General features: G+C 40.3%; 2 protein-coding genes and 2 pseudogenes across 3 annotated transcripts in view; 3 read left to right on the top strand and 1 right to left on the bottom strand.

Moving 5' to 3' along the window:
• The window catches only part of OLR1 (oxidized low density lipoprotein receptor 1), a 9,173-nt gene extending 7,494 nt beyond the window's left edge, over positions 1-1,679 (top strand). The window contains exons 4-6 of the mRNA XM_023750024.1: positions 166-305; positions 874-989; positions 1,222-1,679. Of these exons, the coding sequence (XP_023605792.1) occupies positions 166-305; positions 874-989; positions 1,222-1,363 (398 nt within the window). The 3' untranslated portion in view covers positions 1,364-1,679. The remainder of the gene's footprint in view (positions 1-165; positions 306-873; positions 990-1,221) is intronic.
• Positions 1-20,520, top strand: part of CLEC7A (C-type lectin domain containing 7A) — a 25,670-nt gene extending 5,150 nt beyond the window's left edge. The window contains exons 2-5 of one of the 2 annotated variants that reach the window (XM_023750025.1): positions 14,973-15,141; positions 17,274-17,372; positions 19,063-19,179; positions 20,228-20,520. In XM_023750025.1, the coding sequence (XP_023605793.1) occupies positions 15,039-15,141; positions 17,274-17,372; positions 19,063-19,179; positions 20,228-20,415 (507 nt within the window). In that variant the 5' untranslated portion in view covers positions 14,973-15,038 and the 3' untranslated portion in view covers positions 20,416-20,520. The remainder of the gene's footprint in view (positions 1-14,972; positions 15,142-17,273; positions 17,373-19,062; positions 19,180-20,227) is intronic. The other variant, XM_023750026.1, reaches the window with a different exon arrangement.
• Positions 3,875-6,776, bottom strand: LOC102421830 (annotated as a pseudogene).
• LOC102421523 lies at positions 9,881-10,375 on the top strand (annotated as a pseudogene).

Genomic DNA, 20,520 nt, shown 5'->3' with positions numbered 1-20,520 from the left:
AGAAAAGGGAGGTATTTGCAGACTCTGGGTATAATCTAAGAAGAGATGGTATGAATTCTGAGGGGACACTTGATTTAAGAATTATAGGAAAAAATGTTTTTAAAGAATTATGGAAATATTTTCCTCAGGCATAACTCCACTGATGAGATATTCTACACTTCCTAGGTCCTTGTCCCCAAGATTGGCTCTGGCATGAAAAAAACTGTTACCAATTTTCCCCTAGTTTATTTAATTGGGAAAAAAGCCGGGAGAACTGCTTGTCTTTGGATGCCCAGATGCTGATAATTAATAGCACATATGATCTGGTGAGTTTTTATGGATGTGTGTTAGGGTGGTATATTGGTTTCTCTCAATGGTTCTCAACCTGTGGGTCGCGACCCCTTTGGACCATCAGAAAACACATATATAATTACATATAGTTTTTGTGATTAATCACTATGCTTTAATTATGTTCAATTTGTAACAATGAAAATACATCCTGCATATCAGATATTTACATTACGACTCATAACAGTAGCAACATTACAGTTATGAAGTAGCAATGAAAATAATCTTATGGTTGGGGGTCACCACAACATGAGGAATTGTATTAAAGAGTCGTGGCATTAGGAAGGTTGAGAACCACTGGTTTAGAGGGAAATAAATCAGGTTTAGGAGCCCTTGTTTGAGAATCAGAATACCTATGTACTAGCCTAGCCATGAATTCCATACATGACCTTTGATGGACAGGTTATGGAGTATCTACAGTTTTCAGTAAACCTTTCTGTAAAACCACCGAGAAGATGTCAAAGATCTCCTTTGGTTCTTTAGCTTTGTGACTCTGTAAAACCACACTGAACTCCAACACCAACTCAGAAATGTTGCTCCCCACAGGACTTCATCAAACAACTCACTGCTCATTCCAGCGCCCCATTCTGGACGGGGTTAAGTAAGAGGAAACCAAGCTCCTCATGGAGCTGGGAGGATGGCTCTCCTTTGATGCCCAACGTGTAAGTTTTCCCTTCTTTGCTGAACCCACTAGTGAAGTTGCCGCAGCACTCCCCACAATGTGCTCTTCTTGCCAGAGAGAAGCTTGGGGACTTCTGAGAGTCTCCTCTGGAGACTACCCTTCCTTGGAGTTTTCCTTCCCTCTTTTATTACAGATTTGAAACTTTGAGACAGGACCACATTCCTGCCACAAGGTGGCAGTAATCTACTTTTCTTTTGTGTCCCCACCTACAGGTTTAGATTCAGAGCTCTTTCCCAGAGGAATCCTTCAGACACCTGTGTATATATACAAAAGGGAAACGCTTTTGCCGAGAGCTGCATATTAACTGCAAACAGTATATGTCAGAAGAAGGCGACTTTGTTGAGAGCACAGTGAATTTGAAGGCTCCGGAAGAAAGGGAGGAGCCCACCTTTGAATTCTTTTCTGGAATTTAAGCTATTCTTCCTCACTTGGTTGCAAACTATGAGAGCCCTGAGAACAGGTATTAGCTGACTGTAGAGCTCTTTAGAGAAAGTGGGGCCCAGTTGCCTGATACCTTTATAACAAAAGTTTTGACTCTATCTCTGTCTACATTTTTTTCTTTTTTAAAAAATATATTTTATTGATTTTTTACAGAGAGGAAGGGAGAGGAATAGAGAGTTAGAAACATCGATGAGAGAGAGATGAGAGAGAAACATCGATCAGCTGCCTCCTGCACACCCCCTACTGGGGATGTGCCCACAACCAAGGTATATGCCCTTGACGGGAATCGAACCTGGGACCCTTTAGTCCAAAGGCCGACGCTCTATCCACTGAGCCAAACCGGTTAGGGCTTTCTACGTTTTTTCACTTAGCTTGTCCAAAGCCTCCCAACCAGCCTTTGGTCCCTCTTCTTTTTTTATTTTAAAGTTTTGCTCCTTTCCAAACCTTGGGAACCCTCTCTACATCAGTGCCATCATTCCCTCGCCCTCCTAAAACTGCATAGAAGATAGAACAGAGAAGAGTTGCCCAACTGCAGAGAGAGGGCAATAAAGGGGAAGCGTGCATGGGAAACAGCCAAACGCACATTCTCAATGTTAAAGGTGATCACTTGGTGGTCTTTGAAATCGTGGTCTCTCTCCAGACTCTCTCGCTGGTCACACACACACACACACACACACACACACACACCCCATATCTTCACATTAGAAAGTAATTAGAAATTGGGTGGTCTTTTCTGTGACCTAGTCTACAATTAAGTATCAGTTCCTGAATTAGTTATTTTTTCAACTTTTCTCTACCAAAGGATAGCTTAATACCTTTATTTTGTATTTGTTAGATTCATGAGTAGGATGGCCCAGAGGGAAAAATAGTTGATTTTTTTTCACTAAAATACAAACCTTTTATTGATGAACTCTTCTTAATTCTGTTACACTATGCTATAGTGCAGAAACATACAGGATCAAAAACAAACAACAATCAATTCTAAAACAAACTGAGCCAGGTATTGAAATATTGAACAGAAACAAATGGAATTAGAAATATTCTATTTTCAATGTTTTTACTACTTTCTCCCACAGTTTAGCCTTTGCATCCTATGACACATAATCTAGCACCAATTTATTTTTAAAAAATCTCTATCATTCCTAGAAAAACAAGAGACATTTTCTTATATTAACAGATTTATAATAAACTAAACATATGTAAGTGCACAATCAATAAGTTTTATTTATTTATATGCTACTTTTATTTCTGTAAGGCTACACCGAAATGTTAGATGATATTAGCTAATGACAAAATGTAGAAATGAGGCATTGGCTTCTCTAACCATAGCTATAAGAATGTTAATATGAATTGTCATTACATGTTCACTTTGATATCATCCCATTCTATTATGTAATACTAGAGGCCCAGTGCATGAAATTCATTCATGGGTGAGGGGGGTTCTTCTCCAATCCGGACCCCTCAGGGATGTCTGACTGCCTCTCACAATTGGGAATCGCTGGTTCCTAACCGCTCACCTGCCTGCCAGCCTGATCGCCCCTAACCCCTCTGCCTGCCTGATCACCCCTAACCACCTCTGCCTGCCTGATCACCCCTAACCATCTCTGCCTGCCTGCCTGATTGCCCCTAACTGCTCCCCTGCTGGCCTGAGCACCCCTAACCTCCTCTGCCTCGCCCCATACCTAGGACCCAGGATTCCCTCCTCTGGCCGATTGCAGGTACCCAGGACCCGGGCTGGCCACAGCCACAGGGGACCGTGGGCGGGCCACTTTGCCTGGGCCATAGCTGCAGGTGCTGGAACCTGGGACTGCGGGGCAGATGCCTTGTCCCTCTCCTGGGCCACAGGCGCAGGTACAGCTGCTGGCACCTGGGACCTCAAGGTGTGCGGCTCGTCCCTCTCCCAGGCCACAGCCTGGCTGGTCCCCATTCCTCTCTCCCCAATGTTGAGTGTCTGAGCCATTACTGTGTGAGGGCATGATGACCATTTGCATATTAGCTCTTTATTATATAGGATAACAATTAGATAGAATACAGAAAGTTGGTGATCCGGCATCTCAGGCAAGCACTACATGGAAATCTGCCTATGAGGACAGTGACCTCCCCACTCCCCGAGAAATCAAGCTAAGCTCTTGAGGAACAGTCCTAAGAATTGCAAGAGACATTGGTGAGCCTCTTTAACAAATCAACAAAAGAGCAACCACTACTATGTTACAAGGGATTCAACTTGCCACTGTTTGGAAATGTCACATCCATGTCAATGACCGTTCTGATGCCTGCTCAGCTACCCCTCTAGAGATTTATGGTTACTTCTATAGGATGACTTCAAACTGCAGGAACGTTCGAGGGGGCTAAAATGTTTTCATGCAAGTCTCCAAACCCATAGTCTGTGTTGCAATTAATTAAAATAAAATAGTATTAATCAAAAAACACACCCAACAGCTGGGTTAGTTTTATTAAGCTTCCAGAAGTATTCACTGTGACGGTGTTCCTCTGAAACAGGCTCCTTCTCTCAGATCTGCCTACACTTTCCACATCACCTGCATGTTCCGTGCTTGAAAGTAGGAACGTTTAGAAAACACGGCACACGGGGAACTCAAATGTTAGTACGGGGGAAAGGTCAGTTTAGCATCACAGCTAAGTTCAAATGTTAATTTTCTAGAAATTGGTATTAGTCGATCAAAGCACCAAAGAACAGAAGGAAGGTTTTGATGAGGAAGTTAAACCCTGCATTTCAGTAAATTCTCTTTCTGCTCACAGAACACAGGGTGAGCAGCGAGTTGAAGCAGCCGCTACAACTCTTGTGTGTTGTGTGAAGACACGGTGGGTCCCAGCTGAGTCACGGAGGGCATCTCAGTGGGGGCTCTATTGCTTAGGCTTGTTGCTTACATCACTGAGCAGCTAAATGGTTAGCACTTTTCTGCTCTATGATAAACATGCAGAAGAGTCGATCTAAGTGATCATTTTTTAATGCAGCCATTGCAAAATTAACTTTGCTGCAGAGTTGGTTTCGCTAAATTCTAGAATGATCACTGTGCCCTTACTTGAGTAATACTGTAAAATGGGAGAAAAGACAGGAAGAACTTTGAAGAGGTGAAAGGCCACTCTTTCCCTATGGGTAGTATAGGGCAGAGGGCGAGGACACAAATAACAAGACTCAATTCCATTTTGCAGGACAGGAGCCCCTGTCACTTTACAGCTTTTTGGCACAGTCGGGACAGTACACATGCTCCTGATGGAAAACAAAGCACTTGTTGGCCAGATTCACGGAGCATTTTTTGCAGTGGAAGCAGTAGTCGTGCCAGGATTGTCCTTCATAGGTGACCACGCTGGAGCCTTTACCAAACCCAGTGATGGGGTTCTTGCATCCAGCACACTTCTTGGCCACAAAGTTCTTGTAGCAATCCACGCAGTAATACTGGTCCTCCACAGCGGTGAAACGCTGCCCAGAGAGCTTCTTAGAGCAGGTAACACACACAAAGCACTCGGCATGCCAGGGCTGATCCTGGTAAGTGATTCCTCCAGATGGGATGGCCTTGTTGCACTTCACGCAGAGCTTGGCAAGTTTGGACTCATGGCAAATCATGCAGAAGTCCTCCCCTTTCGGGAAGAAGCTTCCAGAGCCGATGACTTGCTTGCAGTTGCTGCGGTGAAGCAGTCTTTGTGCCAGACGGTCCCCTTGTGCTCCACATTCCCATCTCCTGCCACGATTGGCTTGAAGCGGCCCTTGCACTTGGGGAGTCCTCCCGAGTGGTGCACTTGTTGCACAGGATCTTGTTGTCCTTGGGCATAAAAGTCTCGTTGGCCAAGGGGTGCTGGCACTTGGCACAGCGGACGCAGGTGTCGTGCCAGCAGCGGTTCTTGTAGTGCACCTCCTCGGGGTCCGCACCGATGGGCTTGGGGCCCTCCACACAGGTGTTGGCGCAGAACTTGTCAAAGCACTTCAGGCAGCGGTGGTGGCCATCCTTCTCCACGTACTTCTTCCCCCGCAGGGGGTCCCTGCAGCAGTGGCAGTCACACTTCTCAGCCATGGGGCCCACCTTGTACCTGGAGGGGCCTCACACTGGATGTGTGGACAATGGGATGTATTTGGCAAGGACTGGATATAGTTGTCAAGTCCCAATGTGCCTACTATGGAGGAACTACAGCTTCAAACTGGAACTCCAACATTAACACATTATATGATCTTGGAACAGGTGCTTGACTTCTTTGAGCCTCCTTGTCCTCACTGCCTGGGGATGCTCGGCAGCGTAGTTGTCCTGGCAGCGGCCGCTACCTGCACTGAAACTGAAGCCCGGAGGAGGCAGCTGCGGTGGTGGAGGCGGCGGATTGAGCCCCCTCACCCGGGCCCAATCAATAAATTTTTACATATGTAAACACGTTCCCTTGAAATCATCACCACAATCAGGATAGTGAACATATCCATCTTCCCTCAAGTTTCACCCTGCTCCTCCCCAATATTTCCTTCCCAGACAACTACCAATCCATTTCAGTTTTCATTTGGTAGTATTTTACATGAATGAAATAATACAGTATGCTTCTTTTTCCTTTTATCTTTTTTGCCTAGCTGCTTTCACTTAGCTTAATTATTTTGAGATTCATCCATCTTGTGGTTTATATCAATTTTTCATTCCTTTTTATATACTGAGTATTATTCTCTTGTGTGGCTAGACCATAAACTGTTTATCCTTTTACATGTTGACACCACTGAGTTCTTGAAAAGAACTATCTATACTAATAAAAGGGTAATATGTTAATTAGACCGGACATCTTCCAGAGGTCCTTCTGGACAAAGCCACTGTGGTGGGCTGAGGCAGAGGCAGTTAGAGGCTATTGGGCCAGCAGGGGAGGGCAGTTAGGGGCGATTAGGCCAGCAGGGGTATGGTTGGGGGTGATCAGGCCAGCAGGGTAGCAGTTAACTTGCTTGGAGATAATGTTGCAAGCTACAAATTAAAACCCTTTGTGATCTGGCACAGTGGGAACCACAGGGCCTTGGAGCATATTAATAAGCACACACTATCAGTGCACTACAGGAGCAGTAAGTCATGGACGGTCCAGCCCCTCTTCTACGATACCCTCTTGAATTGCTATGCCAGTGAAATGAAGTACTGTTTGAAGAAAAACATAACTTTCAAGATTCAGCTTATTGTTGATAATATTCCTTAAATCCTCCTTTTATTGGTAATCTTCATCCCAATATCAAAGTGGTGTTTCCCCCATTTAAATACCATCTCTTTGATTCAACCAATGAATCAAGGAGGTATAGCAATTTTTAAGGCCTATTACTTGAGGGGGGCCTTCGTTCAGGCTATTGTTGCTACTGAGAAAGATACTGATGCAATTCTGGAAAGATTAAAACATCTATGATGGCATCATGAACCTTGCTTGGACTTGGGGTGATGTCACCAAGAAATGTATGAATGACATATGGAAAAAATGGAAAAAGACACTCAAGAGGTTCCACCATGACTTCAAAGAATTTGCCAAAGATTGGGGAAGTTGCAAAAATCAACAATTGTTTGAGATGCCAAACAATTTTAACCTGGGTGTGGATGAGAATGACATTGAGGAACTCCTAAAGATAGTGCCTGAGAAATTGTCTGATGAGAAGTTGTTGGAACTGGTGCAAGAATGCATAGCTCAAGAGGCAAGAGAAGAAACCCAAAAAAAATTCACACTGAAGAGTTTAGCAGAAGATTTGCAGACCTCAGTAAGTTCCTTAAAATGTTTTAAAACATGAGATCCAACACCAAAAGGTTTCCATTATTAGAGAGAAATGTTCATGGTGCATTACCTACTTAAATCTATGACTAAATAAACCACACACACAAGTAAACCACCATGGACATATTTCTAAAGAGTAATTAACCTCTTCAAGAAGAGCCTCAGGCAGGTCCTTCAGGAGGTATTCCAGAAGAAGGCATTGTTATCATAGGAGATGGCAGCTGAAGACCTTCCAGTGGACAGGATGTGGAGGTGGAAGACAGTGATATCAATGATCCTGACCCTGTCAAGGCCTAAGCTAAGCTGTATGTTTGTGTTTTGCTTTTAACAAAAAAGTTTAAAAGGCCCTAGCCAGTTTACTCAGTGGATAGAGCATTGACCTGTGGACTGAAGGGTTCCAGGTTTGATTCCGGTCAAGGGCACATGCACAGGTTGCAGGCTTGATCCCCAGTAGAGAATGTGCAGAAGGCAGCCGATCAATGGTTCTCTCTCATTATTGATGTTTCTATCTCTCTCTCCCTCTCCCTTCCTCTCTGAAATAAATAAAAATATATTTTTTAAAAAGTTTAAAAAGTTAAAAAAAATTTTTTTAATTAACAACAGGAAAAAGCTTATAGAATGAAGATACAAAGAAAGAAAATAATTTTGTACAACTGTATAATGTGTTTGTATTTTATGCTTTATCACAAAAATAAAAAAGTTAAAAAATTCTATAGTGAAAATTTACAGTAAGCAAAGGTGAACTTACTACTGAGTGACAAAAATGATTTTAATAAATGTAGTGTAGACTGTGTGTACAATATTTACATAAGGTCTACAGGCATGTGCACTAATGTCCTAGACCTTCACTCTCACTCACCACTCACTCACTGACCCATCCAGAACAATTTCCACTCTTGTGAGCTTCATTCATGGTAAGTGCCCTATACAAGTGTACCTTTTTATTTTTATTTTTTATACCATACTTTTACCGTAACTTTTCTAAGTTTAGGTACGTTTAGATACACAAGTACTTAACACCCTATATAATAAAAGACTAATAAGCAAGTCGACCGAACAGCAGAACAACCGGTCACTATGATGTGCACTGACCACCAGGGGATGCACCGCCAGCCAGAAGCTGGGCTCATGGCTGGCAAGTGCAGCAGCGGTGGCGGGAGCCTCTCCCACCTCTGTGGCAGCACTAAGGATGTCCAACTGACGGACATCCCCTAAGGGCTCCTGGACTGCGAGAGGATGCAGGCCAGGCTGAGGGACCTCCCCGAGTACACAGATTTTGTGCACCTGGCCTCTAGTTGTGTTATATTGCCTACAGTATTTATTACAGTAACATGCTGTAGAGCAGTGGTTCTCAACCTTCCTAATGCGACCCTTTAATACAGTTCCTCATGTGGTGACGCCCAATTTCATTGTTACAAATTGAACACAATTAAAGCATAGTGATTAATCACAAAACAATATGTAATTATATATGCGTTTTCTGCTGGTCTTAGGCGACCCCTGTGAAAGGGTCATTCAACTCCCAAAGGGCTTGCGACCCACAGGTTGAGAAACGCTGCTGTAGAGGCTTATAGCCTAGGAGCAATAGGCTATACCATATAGCCTAAGTATGTAGTAGGCTATACAAGTGGTCGGCAAACTGTGGGCTCGCAAACCACATGCGGGCTCTTTGGCCCCTTGAGTGTGGCTCTTCCACAAAATACTGACTTCTGGCATGGGCCATGAAGTTTCAATCACACTGTACATGCACGCGCCCACATGTGGTATTTTGTGGAAGAGCCACATTCAAGGGACCAAAGAGCCGCATGTGGCTCGTTAGCCACAGTTTGCCGACCACTGGGCTATACCATCTAGGCTTGTGTAAGTGCACTCAGTGATGTTCACACAACAACAAAATCACCTAACGAAACATTTCTCAGATGAAACATTTGACAAACAGATGTGCCTTAGACATTTTTCTTACTTTTTAAAAATTTTATTTATTCATTTAACAACTCTCTATCACAGAGTTGGGAGAGGCTCCTGCCACCACCATTGTGCTCGCCAGCCGTGAGCCCGGCTTCTGGCTAAGTGGCTCACCCCCTGGTGGTCAGTGCACATCATAGCGACCGGTCGTTCTGCCGTTTAGTCGATTTGCATATTAGTCTTTTATTATATAGGATGTTAAGTGCTTGTGTAGCTAAACATACCTAAACTTAGAAAAGTTATGATAAAAATATGGTATAAAAAAATGAAAATAAAAAGGTACACTTGTATAGGGCACTTACCATGAATGAAGCTCACAAGAGTGGAAATTGCTCTGAATGGGTGAGTGAGTGAGTGGTGAGTGAGTGTGAAGGTCTAGGACATTAGTGCACCTGTCTTCTTTCTTTAGTGCTAACAAGGTACTTACAGTCTAGTAGGGAGGAAGACAATGAACAATTAAATTAAATTAGCTACATATATACTAGTTTATTCATTATTTAATACATGCAAGTGCTTCTCTAAATGCTGGGAATTAGTAATGACAAGTTCCCTGCCCTCTGGAACTTATGATATGGTTGCAGAAATTAAAAGTAAAATAAAGAGCTTTCCCACCTGCTCTCCCCTCCCTCCGAGCGCCACAGCAAGTCCTAGCCATAGCAATCAGACAAGAAGAAGAGATAAAAGGCATCCAAATTGGAAAGAAGGAAGCAAAACTGTCATTATGATCATTTGTGAGACCTCATCAGCCATGATGAGATGTTCTCCAATATCTACAAGATCCGGGAAATCACGGATGGACTGTGCCTGGAGGTAGAGGGGAAGATGGTCAGTAGGACAGAGGATAACATTGATGACTCGCTTATTGGTGGAAATGCCTTTGCTGAAGCCCCTGAGGGGGAAGGTACCGAAAGCACAGTAATCGCTGGTGTTGATATTGTCATGAACCATCATTTGCAGGAAACCAGCTTCACAAAAGAAGCCTACAAGAAGTACATCAGAGATTATATGAAGTCAATCAAAGGGAAACTTGAAGAACAGAGAGCAGAAAGAATAAAGCCTTTTATACAGAGGCTGCAGAACAAGTCAAGCACATCCTTGCTAATTTAAAAAGCTAGTAGTTCTTTACTGGTGAAAACATGAATCCAGGTGGCGTGGTGACTCTGCCGGACTACCGTGAGGATGGTGTGACCCCCATGTTTGGTTGTCTTTAAGGATGGCTTAGAAATGGAAAAATGTTAACAAATTTGGCAATTTGGTTCTATCACCTGTCATCATAACTGGCTGCTGCTTTTCATCCACACACCAAGTCAAGGACAAATAGGACTGATGTTATCTTGAGCTTTTCATTTATTTTGACCCTGATTTATTCGGAGCAGAGGCATTGTTTTTAAGAAAAAAACATATAGGTTGTCTAAAAATAAAATGCATTTAAACTAAAATTAAATAAATAAATAAATAAATAAATAAATAAATAAATAAATAGACATTTTAATTATTAAAGGACTCCAATGGCTTATTATAATCAAATGTAACTCTTGACAGCCACAATTGCTTAACGATGAAGACATAGAGATGCCTTTAAGCAGAGTGAAGGTCACATTTTTACTATGAATCAGGTCCAGCCTGCAAAGAATCTTCAATTTTACTCACAAGTGTTATTAAAACAGATCAACTTCCTCTAACTTGCCTTGAAATTTCTAATACAAAGCAGCAGATGGCACCACCATGTCATTCACTCCTGCCTGTTTTTGATAACTCTTTTTTGATTAATTCATACTGACTTAGATCACACACCACAGGAAATCTATTTTCATCTTTTAGTTATCCTGTTCCTCTCTTACTCACCATACAAATATCCCAAAAGAGATTTAAGACCCATCATTATTTTATTGGTGAGGAAACAAGTAGAGAAAATTAAACAACACATCTAAAGTCACTCAGTGACAAGAACAAAGCAACATGATGCATTTATTAGCTAGAACATGGGCTCTGAATTTAGAAATTCTGCCAATAACAGATATTTTTCCCTCATGCAATTAAATGGTCCTATCTTGTGCCCCACTCCCCTTTAAAAAATGAATGGAATATACCAGGTGAATTCCTTCCAAATATTTTGTGGATTTAATTGCTTTTTTTCCTAAATAAAATTATTTATGAAATTCCCAAATATAAAACAAACAAAATCAGAGATGCTCTAGTCATATCAATACAGGGAAATCTACAGACTTTTCTGTTTGGCCTATCTTGCATCACGTTTTGCTATATTTTTCTTCCTATTAGAGATGATTCTGAGTTAAAGGTCACAGGACAAAAAGAAATATAGCAAATATATTCAATTAACCAAAACCTGGATGCCTATTTAATGACAAAAGCAATGCAAAGAAGAAGGAAGGGCCATTATGGGTGGAAGAAAGAGGGAGAATATCACATGTGACTTAAAGCAAACAAATATACATACAAAAAACTTCCCACTTCAAAATAACACCAACCATTCTTAGTCTACTCCTTGCTTTCCAAAGGCAATGTAAGGACAACTTGCTAAAGTACAGCATAGAAAATATAGTCAGTAATATGGTAATAACGATGTCCGATGCCATGTGGTTACTGGAAATAACAGGGAGAACATTGTACAAAGTATATGATTGTCTAATTGTTATCAGTGGGTGCAATCTGTGTCCTCATCTATTACCGATGGACATGGAGTTCTTGTGATGTGGCAAGGAAAGGAATTTCCTGAGACTCATTTGGGAGGATGAGTGATCTTTATTTCCATGGAATTAAACCACTGGGTTTCCAATGTTGCATTTTCCTATGTCCTGCCATGGAAGAAGTCCAATCTTGTCGTCGGTAGGGCAAGAATTCAGACCACTTCCTGGAGTCTTCACTCCATATTAAAGCACAGTCCAGTCCAGCATCTTACATGTAGAGTCTGCCTGGCCCTGGGCCATGGGGTTGCTTAAGATTACATGGCTATGCCGAAACCGGTTTGGCTCAGTGGATAGAGCGTCGGCCTGCAGACTGAAGGGTCCCGGGTTCGATTCCGGTCAAGGGCATGTACCTTGGTTGCGGGCATATCCCCAGTAAGAGATGTGCAGGAGGCAGCTGATCGATGTTTCTCTCTCATCGATGTTTCTAACTCTCTATCTCTCTCCCTTCCTCTCTGTAAAAAATCAATAAAAAAATTAAGATAAAAAGTTTAAAAAATGGTTCTTAAATTTAAAAACAAAAACACACAAAAAAAGATTACATGGCTATGGAGAGAGAACAGGCAAGTGCATGAGGCGAGTGTGGATCACAGAGCAAGAGTGCCAGAGCACAAGAGCAGAACAAGAAGAGTAAGAGGGGCAACAGAGAAGGTGCTCATTGGGGATTATAACCAGGAACTTAATCCATTAACCCTTCAAGGTTTCATGTGCTTGCAGTGGCTTCACCACCCATAGCCAATTATCTTTTTCCCAGGTTAGATTGACAAGCAAGCACTCTCCTTATGTCACCCCAACTTCACTGTGCATAAGCCCATCTCCCCTTTTGTTGGATCCATTCCCCTAGTGATCTGCGGGAAATGGACAGGTGGTTTTCTGGGGAGTGTGAAACTGTAGCTTTCTGGTGACACTGCCCAGATGACCATGCCTATAATGTCTGACCTCTCACTTTCTCTATTTCTATTATTAATATTAATTACTAGCTAATCATGACAATAACATAACCATTATGCTGTACACCGGGTGTGGGGTGGGCAGGAGGCAGCCAATCAATGGCTCCCTATCATCATTGATGTTTCCATCCCTCTCTCCCTTACCCTCTCTGAAATCAATAGGCTAGTCAAGGCGGGCCCCCTGATCGCCCTGCTGGTCGCCCCGCAAAGGAGGTCAACCAGTGGCAGTGGGAGGGGCAGGGCCGGCCAGCGAGCAGGCGGTAGCAGGGGATGGGGCTGGCTGGTGAGCAGGCAGTGCCAGGCCGGCCAAGGCAGGTGCCAGCAGGGACCCCTTGATTGCCCTCCTGGTCACCCCACAGATAGGCCCTGATTGCCAGCCAGGCCTAGGAACCCTACACGTGCATAAATTTTGTGCACCGGGCCTCTAGTCTATATAATAAAAGCCTAAGCAACTGTTATGGCAGAACAACCGGAATGACCAGTGGCTATGATGTGCACTGATCACTAGGGGGCATATGCTCAATACAGGAGCTGCCCCCTGGTGATCAGTGTGCTCCCACAGGGGGAGAGCTGCTCAGCCAGAAGCTGGACTCATGGGGATTGGGCCTAAGCCGGCAGGCAGACATCCCCCAAGGGCTCCCAGACTGCGAGAGGGTGCAGGCCTGGCTGAGGGACCCCCCTCCAGTGCACATTATAAATTATTTACCTGCCCTTTAAGGTGTAAAATATACCACCCCAAACTTACTTCAAGGACCTTAGAGACATCTCCTTGAATGCAAACATTCAGGCAGTTAGGGAGATAATACTTGCTCTCCCAGTCTCTGTAGAAGGGAGGATAAGGGTGTGTAACTTCAGAGGAAGCACCACTCAGCTTCAACAGGTACCACTGCTTCCTGTCATAAGGACAGACATTTCTTTCTCTTCTGGATAAGCAACAAATCCACATGATCTAGTCACATGGATTAACTTCCCTTAATGCCACTCAGCAACTTTTCCTTAGCACACTCCAGCCTTTAAAAAGTCTCTAGCCTTTTGTTTTGGGGAAGTTGCATGCAATCCAAGCTGGTCCTCTTCTCTATTTCCTTCAGTAGGAAAGAAAGATTACTGAAGGAAATCTATCCTCATTGCTTCAATGTTACATGCCTCCTTCATTCTACTTGCTTCAAAGTCTTGTAAATGGGTTGGGTACATCTCTAGTTTCCAGCAACGATAAGTATTTTGGGAGGCATTACTATGGCAATTGGAATACCGGAAAAAAATCAAACATTTAGCATAATATTTCAGTCCCAGAATTCTCTATAATGTTACTAGCAATATAAGTGTATGAAATGGTGAATGAAGCAGTGTAGCAAAACAGAAAAGATCATACTATTTCCAGCAAGAGTAGATATTAGTTTGATTCCTTGCTTCAATATTTTTACTAGCTTCTTAAAACTGAGCAAGGGAGTAAAATTACTGTGTTTTAACTTTTTCATTTAAAAATAGGAAAAATAATACCTATCACATGGTCTTGTTGGAAAATTAAGATTGAATGAGAAAACACGCTCACTGGCTAGTACTTAGCTAATTGTAATTGTTCAATAAATAATTACTACTTTGTATTACCAATCCTTGGCAAATCCCAAAGAAATTTGTTTAGTCTCTGTTGTTATAACAATGTACCTTTTTATAGCATCCTTCATATACTTATCTGTAGGTTTCCACTATGAGAGAATGAGTTTCTTCATTTATCCTTGTATTCCAGCTCCTGCCATTTCAAAAGATGGGCATTCAATATATGCTTAGTGAATGAGTGAGTACATGAATAAATGAATGAATGTAGAGTAAAACAAAGTAATGATAAAATTAAGGTACCAAAATTGTTTGATAGTTTACATAAGCAAAGCCAATTAATGATGTAAAATTTATTTGTGACTGTAATGAAAACAGCAAAGATATTAATATTTTTATGCTTCTTATTTTTGGTCTGAAATAAAGACCTGTCTATGGTGCTGCCTTATAATTTTTTTAAGGCATCAGTCTCAGAAACAGGATCTAAAGATATAAATGGGAACTTACAACATAGTTTTCATTTCCTGCTTTTGGGTAACTGGTTGGACTACTTACTTAAGCTCAACTTGTTAAAGCTCATTAAATGCATATATCACATGACTTGCCTCATAGATCCTCTTTGGTCCACAGACAATTGTCTTAGAAGAGAGGGAAGAGCTCTCAAACGCTGTGTCAATTGAGGAACTCCATGGAACAATGGCATACCGATCTGAGCTAGAAAATTTGGATGAAGATGGATATACGCAATTACAGTTCAGCTCTAGAGGCATCAACAAGAGACCTGTGTCCTCAGAGAAAGGTATTTTTTCTTTCTGCCTTCCACATTTTCATTCTCATTAACTAAAACACTTAACCAAGTGGAGAAAATTTGAAAGACTTGTGAATGTAAGGGTCTTAGTAATATCTCTCTCTCTCTCTCTCTCTCTCTCTCTCTCTCTCTCTCTATATATATATATATATACATACACACACATATATATGTATATATATATTATTTTTTAAAAAAACTTTTACTTTTTAGAACAGTTTTAGATTTAAAGACAAATTGCAAAGACAGTACAAAGTTTTAAAATATTAATATATTTTAAAAGGTTTTCCAAAGTCACTGAAGATAAGCCTTTTCTTATTCATATTCAAATTAATTATGAGGATGATAGAAAGTACTCACAATATCTGTTCTACAGAAATAGATTGGTCAGCAGCGAGGAACTGGTAATAAGTAAAATAAGCTGCAAAGATGAAAGATTTCAATAGGAGTGACTTGTCTGATAGAAGTAAATTGTAGAATGCAGGTCAAGAAAACTGAAAGTGTATACATAAACCATATCAAGATATTAGGGATAAGAAAGACAAGAATGAAAAGATGGAAGATAGGTGAGAGATAAAGACAAACTTATGATTTTGTGGTAAAGGCCAAAGGGAAGTTGGAAGTTATAGGATTTAGAATACTGAATCTGATTTTTTATGTGTATGTGGTAAGAGCTGGATTTGGATGTTTTAAAAAACAAAAGAAATTCTTTGTAAACCAGTTAAGAAAAATATATGCATTAGATGGAAATGTCCTATTAGTAACCCATGAGTCTTAAAGAAAATGTGAAAGAAGTGGAATATGGAGAAGAGCATTAAAAGATCTTTTTCTTCTATTTAGTCTCCTCTATAATTCTATCTGACAATTCTCTTAAGTGCTCTTACTGCTTATTCTTAGTTAAAGGGAAAATGATATTGGAGTGGTGATGCTGACATAAAATGAGTTCCCTATTATCAGGAAAAAGACTATTCACAAGGATTGACAACAGAATTTGCTCTCTTCTGCTTTCTGGTCATTCACATTGCCCAATTTTTTGCTCTCACCACTTACACAATGCTTTTTTTGGACAACCTGTTGGGGAAGAATGGAGAAACTGGATGATGCAAGAGGTAGGGAGGTGGGTGTGTGTTCATGCATATGTATAGACACACAGTGAGTTACCTATAATCTGCTAGTAGTCTCTACTAGTAAACTAGGTGCTTTCCCATGTGTTGGCTTACTTAATTCTCACAATAATTCTTTGAAATATTATTACCTCATTTTTTCACGAAGATAATTTTTTTAAAAAAAAGAAATAATTTGCCCAAAGTCATGCAATACCTACATAAAAAGGGAAGATCACCAGTAGTAATCAGTACTATTTCCTCCACATGAAGCTATCTCTTCTAAGAATGAGTGGGATTTCAGGAATCCTGGTAATATCAAGACTTATAGACATTAATGTAGAACTGAAATTAGGAGTGAATAATTATAAAGGCACTGTGCTCAAATTACAATTCCAGAACCCAAAGAGATATGCTAAAGGTGGGGAAAAACTCAGACCAATCCTAGATAACTAGATAATCAGGGTATCAGTGATTAATGATTCACTTTAGAATTTGCCAGATTTGGATGAATTGTAGAATTTAAGTGTACCATGATCCATCATCCTATTTCTTTTTTTTTAAAAAAAAATATGTTTCTGCCGTAGCTGGTTTGGCTCACTGGTTAGAGTGTCAGCCTGCAGACTGATCCCAGGTACAATTCCAGTCAAGGGCACATGCCTGAGTTGTGGGCTCGATTCCCAGTGGGGGGTATGAAGGAGGCAGCCAATTAATGATTCTCTTTCATCATTGTTATTTCTATCTCTCCCTCTCCCTTCCTCTCTGAAATGCTTCTATTGATTTCAGGGAGAGGAAAAGAGAGGAAGAGAGAGATAAAACATCAATGATGAAAGAGAATCATCTATTGCCTGCCTGCTGCATGCTCCCTACTGGGGATCGAGCCCACAACCTGGAGGCATTTGCCTTGACTGGGAATCGAACCGTGATCTCCTGGTTCATAGGTTGACGCTCAGCCACTGAGTCACACTGGCCAAGCATCCTGTTTCTTCATCCAATCCCTGTTCGCTCTGTCTCCATCAGGACCTTGTGCTGCATCTCTTCCTTGGCGTTCCATTGCTGTGACTTTGGGAATCCTATGCTTGGTCATACTGGTGATAGCTATAGTCCTGGGTACTATGGGTGAGTACTACTGTAGATTAACAGCAACAGATATTGAGCAAGCATTTATAATGTGCCAGACAGTCTTTTAAAAGCTTGACATGCATAACGTAATTTAGTCTGTATATTAACCCTATTCAATTGGTGCTATTAATTCTCATTTTATTTATAAGGGAAGTAAGAGTCTGGAAGGCTATTTTACTTTTTAAGGATCATAAACTAGTTAGTGGTAGGACCATGATTAGAAATTTAGGCAATCTGTCTAAAAACCTCATACGCTGAACTACATCGTTCTACTATCTTCCTGATTTCAAAGCTGTGGAATTTCTGGAATAAACTAATGGAAGGAAACCAGTGGAAGTGAAGAAGAAAGTACAAAGTGGTGCTATCTAATAAAATAAATTCCCTAATAAGACTACAAGCTATTCTGACATCTCATGATTTAAGAAAACTGTTTTATATCTCATCTTTAATAGAAATGCCATTGGGTAACAGCAGAAATTACCTGAGGCACTTACTAAGTACTAAGTAGATATTTTGTAATGGATGAACAAATCTTAGATTTTATATCTCATGCATTCTACTGTCAATAAAGTACTATTTTGCCTTCTGAGAGTCTTTATTAGATTATTTAATTACCAAATGTTTATTGAGTACAGTCTACGTTATAGGTACTGGGCAGGTTCTCAAGGAGCTCTCATTTTTAAAATGTAAAAAAAAAAACACGAAGATTTATTATTATTCCAAATTTATCATGGCTCCAATTGACTTTATTCTATGTGCCTTTTGCTTTCTCCTTAATACTCTTTCTTCTCTGTTTCATTTTTCCTTTTTTTTTTACTATACACCTTCATGGAAGTTATTTTCCTCCCATCTATTTAATCTATCTACCATCTATTTATCTATCAGCTATCAATCTTTACCTCTGCATCAGCAATGTGTTGTCTGTTTATCATTAATAAAAAATGTATCTCTTTCCCTGGCTGGCATGGCTCAGTTGGTTGGAGTATCGTCCCATGCACCAAAGGGTCACGGTCGGTTCCCAGTCAGAGTACGTGCCCAGATTGCAGGTTCCATTCCCTGTCTGGGCATGTGTGGGAGGCAAATGATCAATGCTTCTTGCATCAATGTATCTCTCTCTCTCTCTCTCTCTCTCTCTCTCTCGCTCTCTCTCTCTCTCTCTCTCTCTCCCTCCCTCTCCTTCTCCTTCTCCTTCTCCCTCTCCCTCTTCATTACTTTCTTTCTAAAATCAGTAAAACAACAACAAAAAACCATATCCTTGAGTGAGGATTAAAAAAAAAGTATCTCTGGCCATCATCAGTGTGCTCTCTATATCTAAAAACCTGTTTCTATTTTACTTGTTCATGTATTTTGTTCTTTAGATTCCATATATACTGTAAGTGGAATCATATGGTATTAGTCTTTCTCTGTCTGACTTATTTCACTTAGCATAATATCTTCTAATATTTCATTCTTTTTATGGCTTAGTAATATATATATATACACACACACTAATATATCTCACAACTTTTTTTCCCGCTTGCTTGGGTTGTTTCCATATCTTGGCTATTGTAGATAAGACTGCAGTGGACATGGGATACATATATTCTTTTGAATTAGTCTTCATATTACAACAAAAATATGGATTTTGGAGTTTAAATTTTCAAACTTAGTAGAATAATCCTTTTGTCACTATTGTTGGTATATGAAGGTATTTGGAGATCCAATTCAGGAAGCAACTCATTGAAGAATGACAATTTTCCATCAAGAAAACCCACACAATCATCTTTAGAAGAGAGTGTGGATTCTCCCAAGGCTCTCACAACCACACAACCACAGGCAAGGGCAAAGTTAAATGATTAATGGAATTCTTGATTTAGGAAGGTTAATTATTGGTGGAAGGGTGGGGGGGGGGGGGAGAGAAAACTTTTACATGCAGTGACTGTGCATTCAAAGAAAGCACACATTAGTATTATCTCAGTCTAAAATGCCCCTGTCATATATACAATGAAGTTATATCATAAATATCCATGTACTTGGCTGAGCAGTTCTAAGTTGGATTTTTTTCCAAATCAGTAACTAATTTATCCCTGTCTATATGTTTAGGCCTACAGGAGATTTTATAATTTGAAATATATTATTTTCCTTTGGGGAACTGACATTTTACAGTGATATAGTAAGAATAAAAAATAACACATCAGAAAGGAAAAAAGGGAGAGATAAAGGAAAAAAGGAAACATGTTGGTGAGAATTAAGAGGCTAAATGACACACATATAGAAGAGATAGACCTAATAGATATATTCCTTAAAACTCTAGTTAAATTAATTTTTACTACACAATTTCACTACAATTTTATATATACTTGATATTCTAATTGTATCATAATTGAATATGACAACACTTTTACTTCAGTTTTCCATCTGTGTACCCATCCTTCCCCATGATTTGTATCAAGTAGCTAATATTACAAAGCATCAATACTCTGTAATGTGAATAATTGTTCTTATACTTTTTTCATTCTGGAAATTGCCTTCTGAAATGGATCTCATACCTGTAAAAAAGTTAACATGAAATTACCATATACCTCAATGATTTATTTTGAGTTGATTTATTTTAAGAGGTATGAAGAAAGGGAGTTCCGGGCTGAATTTGTAGGAATTGTGGACAAGAGAGAAAGGAAGGTTGACTGTCTAAAACACGTTTTATAATTAATTCATTTTTAAATGAATGGGGACATTTTAATATGGCCTCTTTTGTAAAGTCATATTCTTATAGTTTGAATTGAAATGGAAATATTTTAATGGTGATTCATTAATTATTATTGTGTCCTCAGGATGAATGGTGCTTGCACCACATCATATTTATCTTCTATTTCCAGGAGTTCTTTCCAGCTCTTGTCCCCCTAACTGGATTGCACACGAGAAGAGCTGTTACCTATTTGGCACATCATTGAATTCCTGGAATGAAAGTAAAAGACAGTGCTCTCAACTGGACTCTTATCTCCTGAAGATAGATAGTTCAAAAGAATTGGTAAGTGTAGATTTCAGTTATAGTTATCTATAGTCTATATGGAGCAGAGAAATAGAGATAGATTCCAGGTAATGATAATCTTCCTTAAGAAAAAGTGATATTTGTTATTCTCCATAATTATAGTAATAGCATGCATTA

This window comes from Myotis lucifugus, unplaced genomic scaffold (assembly GCF_000147115.1).
Source record: "Myotis lucifugus unplaced genomic scaffold, Myoluc2.0 scaffold_10, whole genome shotgun sequence".
NCBI lineage: Eukaryota > Metazoa > Chordata > Mammalia > Chiroptera > Vespertilionidae > Myotis > Myotis lucifugus.
Note: the sequence above shows the minus strand (reverse complement) of the source record. Positions and strands in the feature narration are given on the sequence as shown.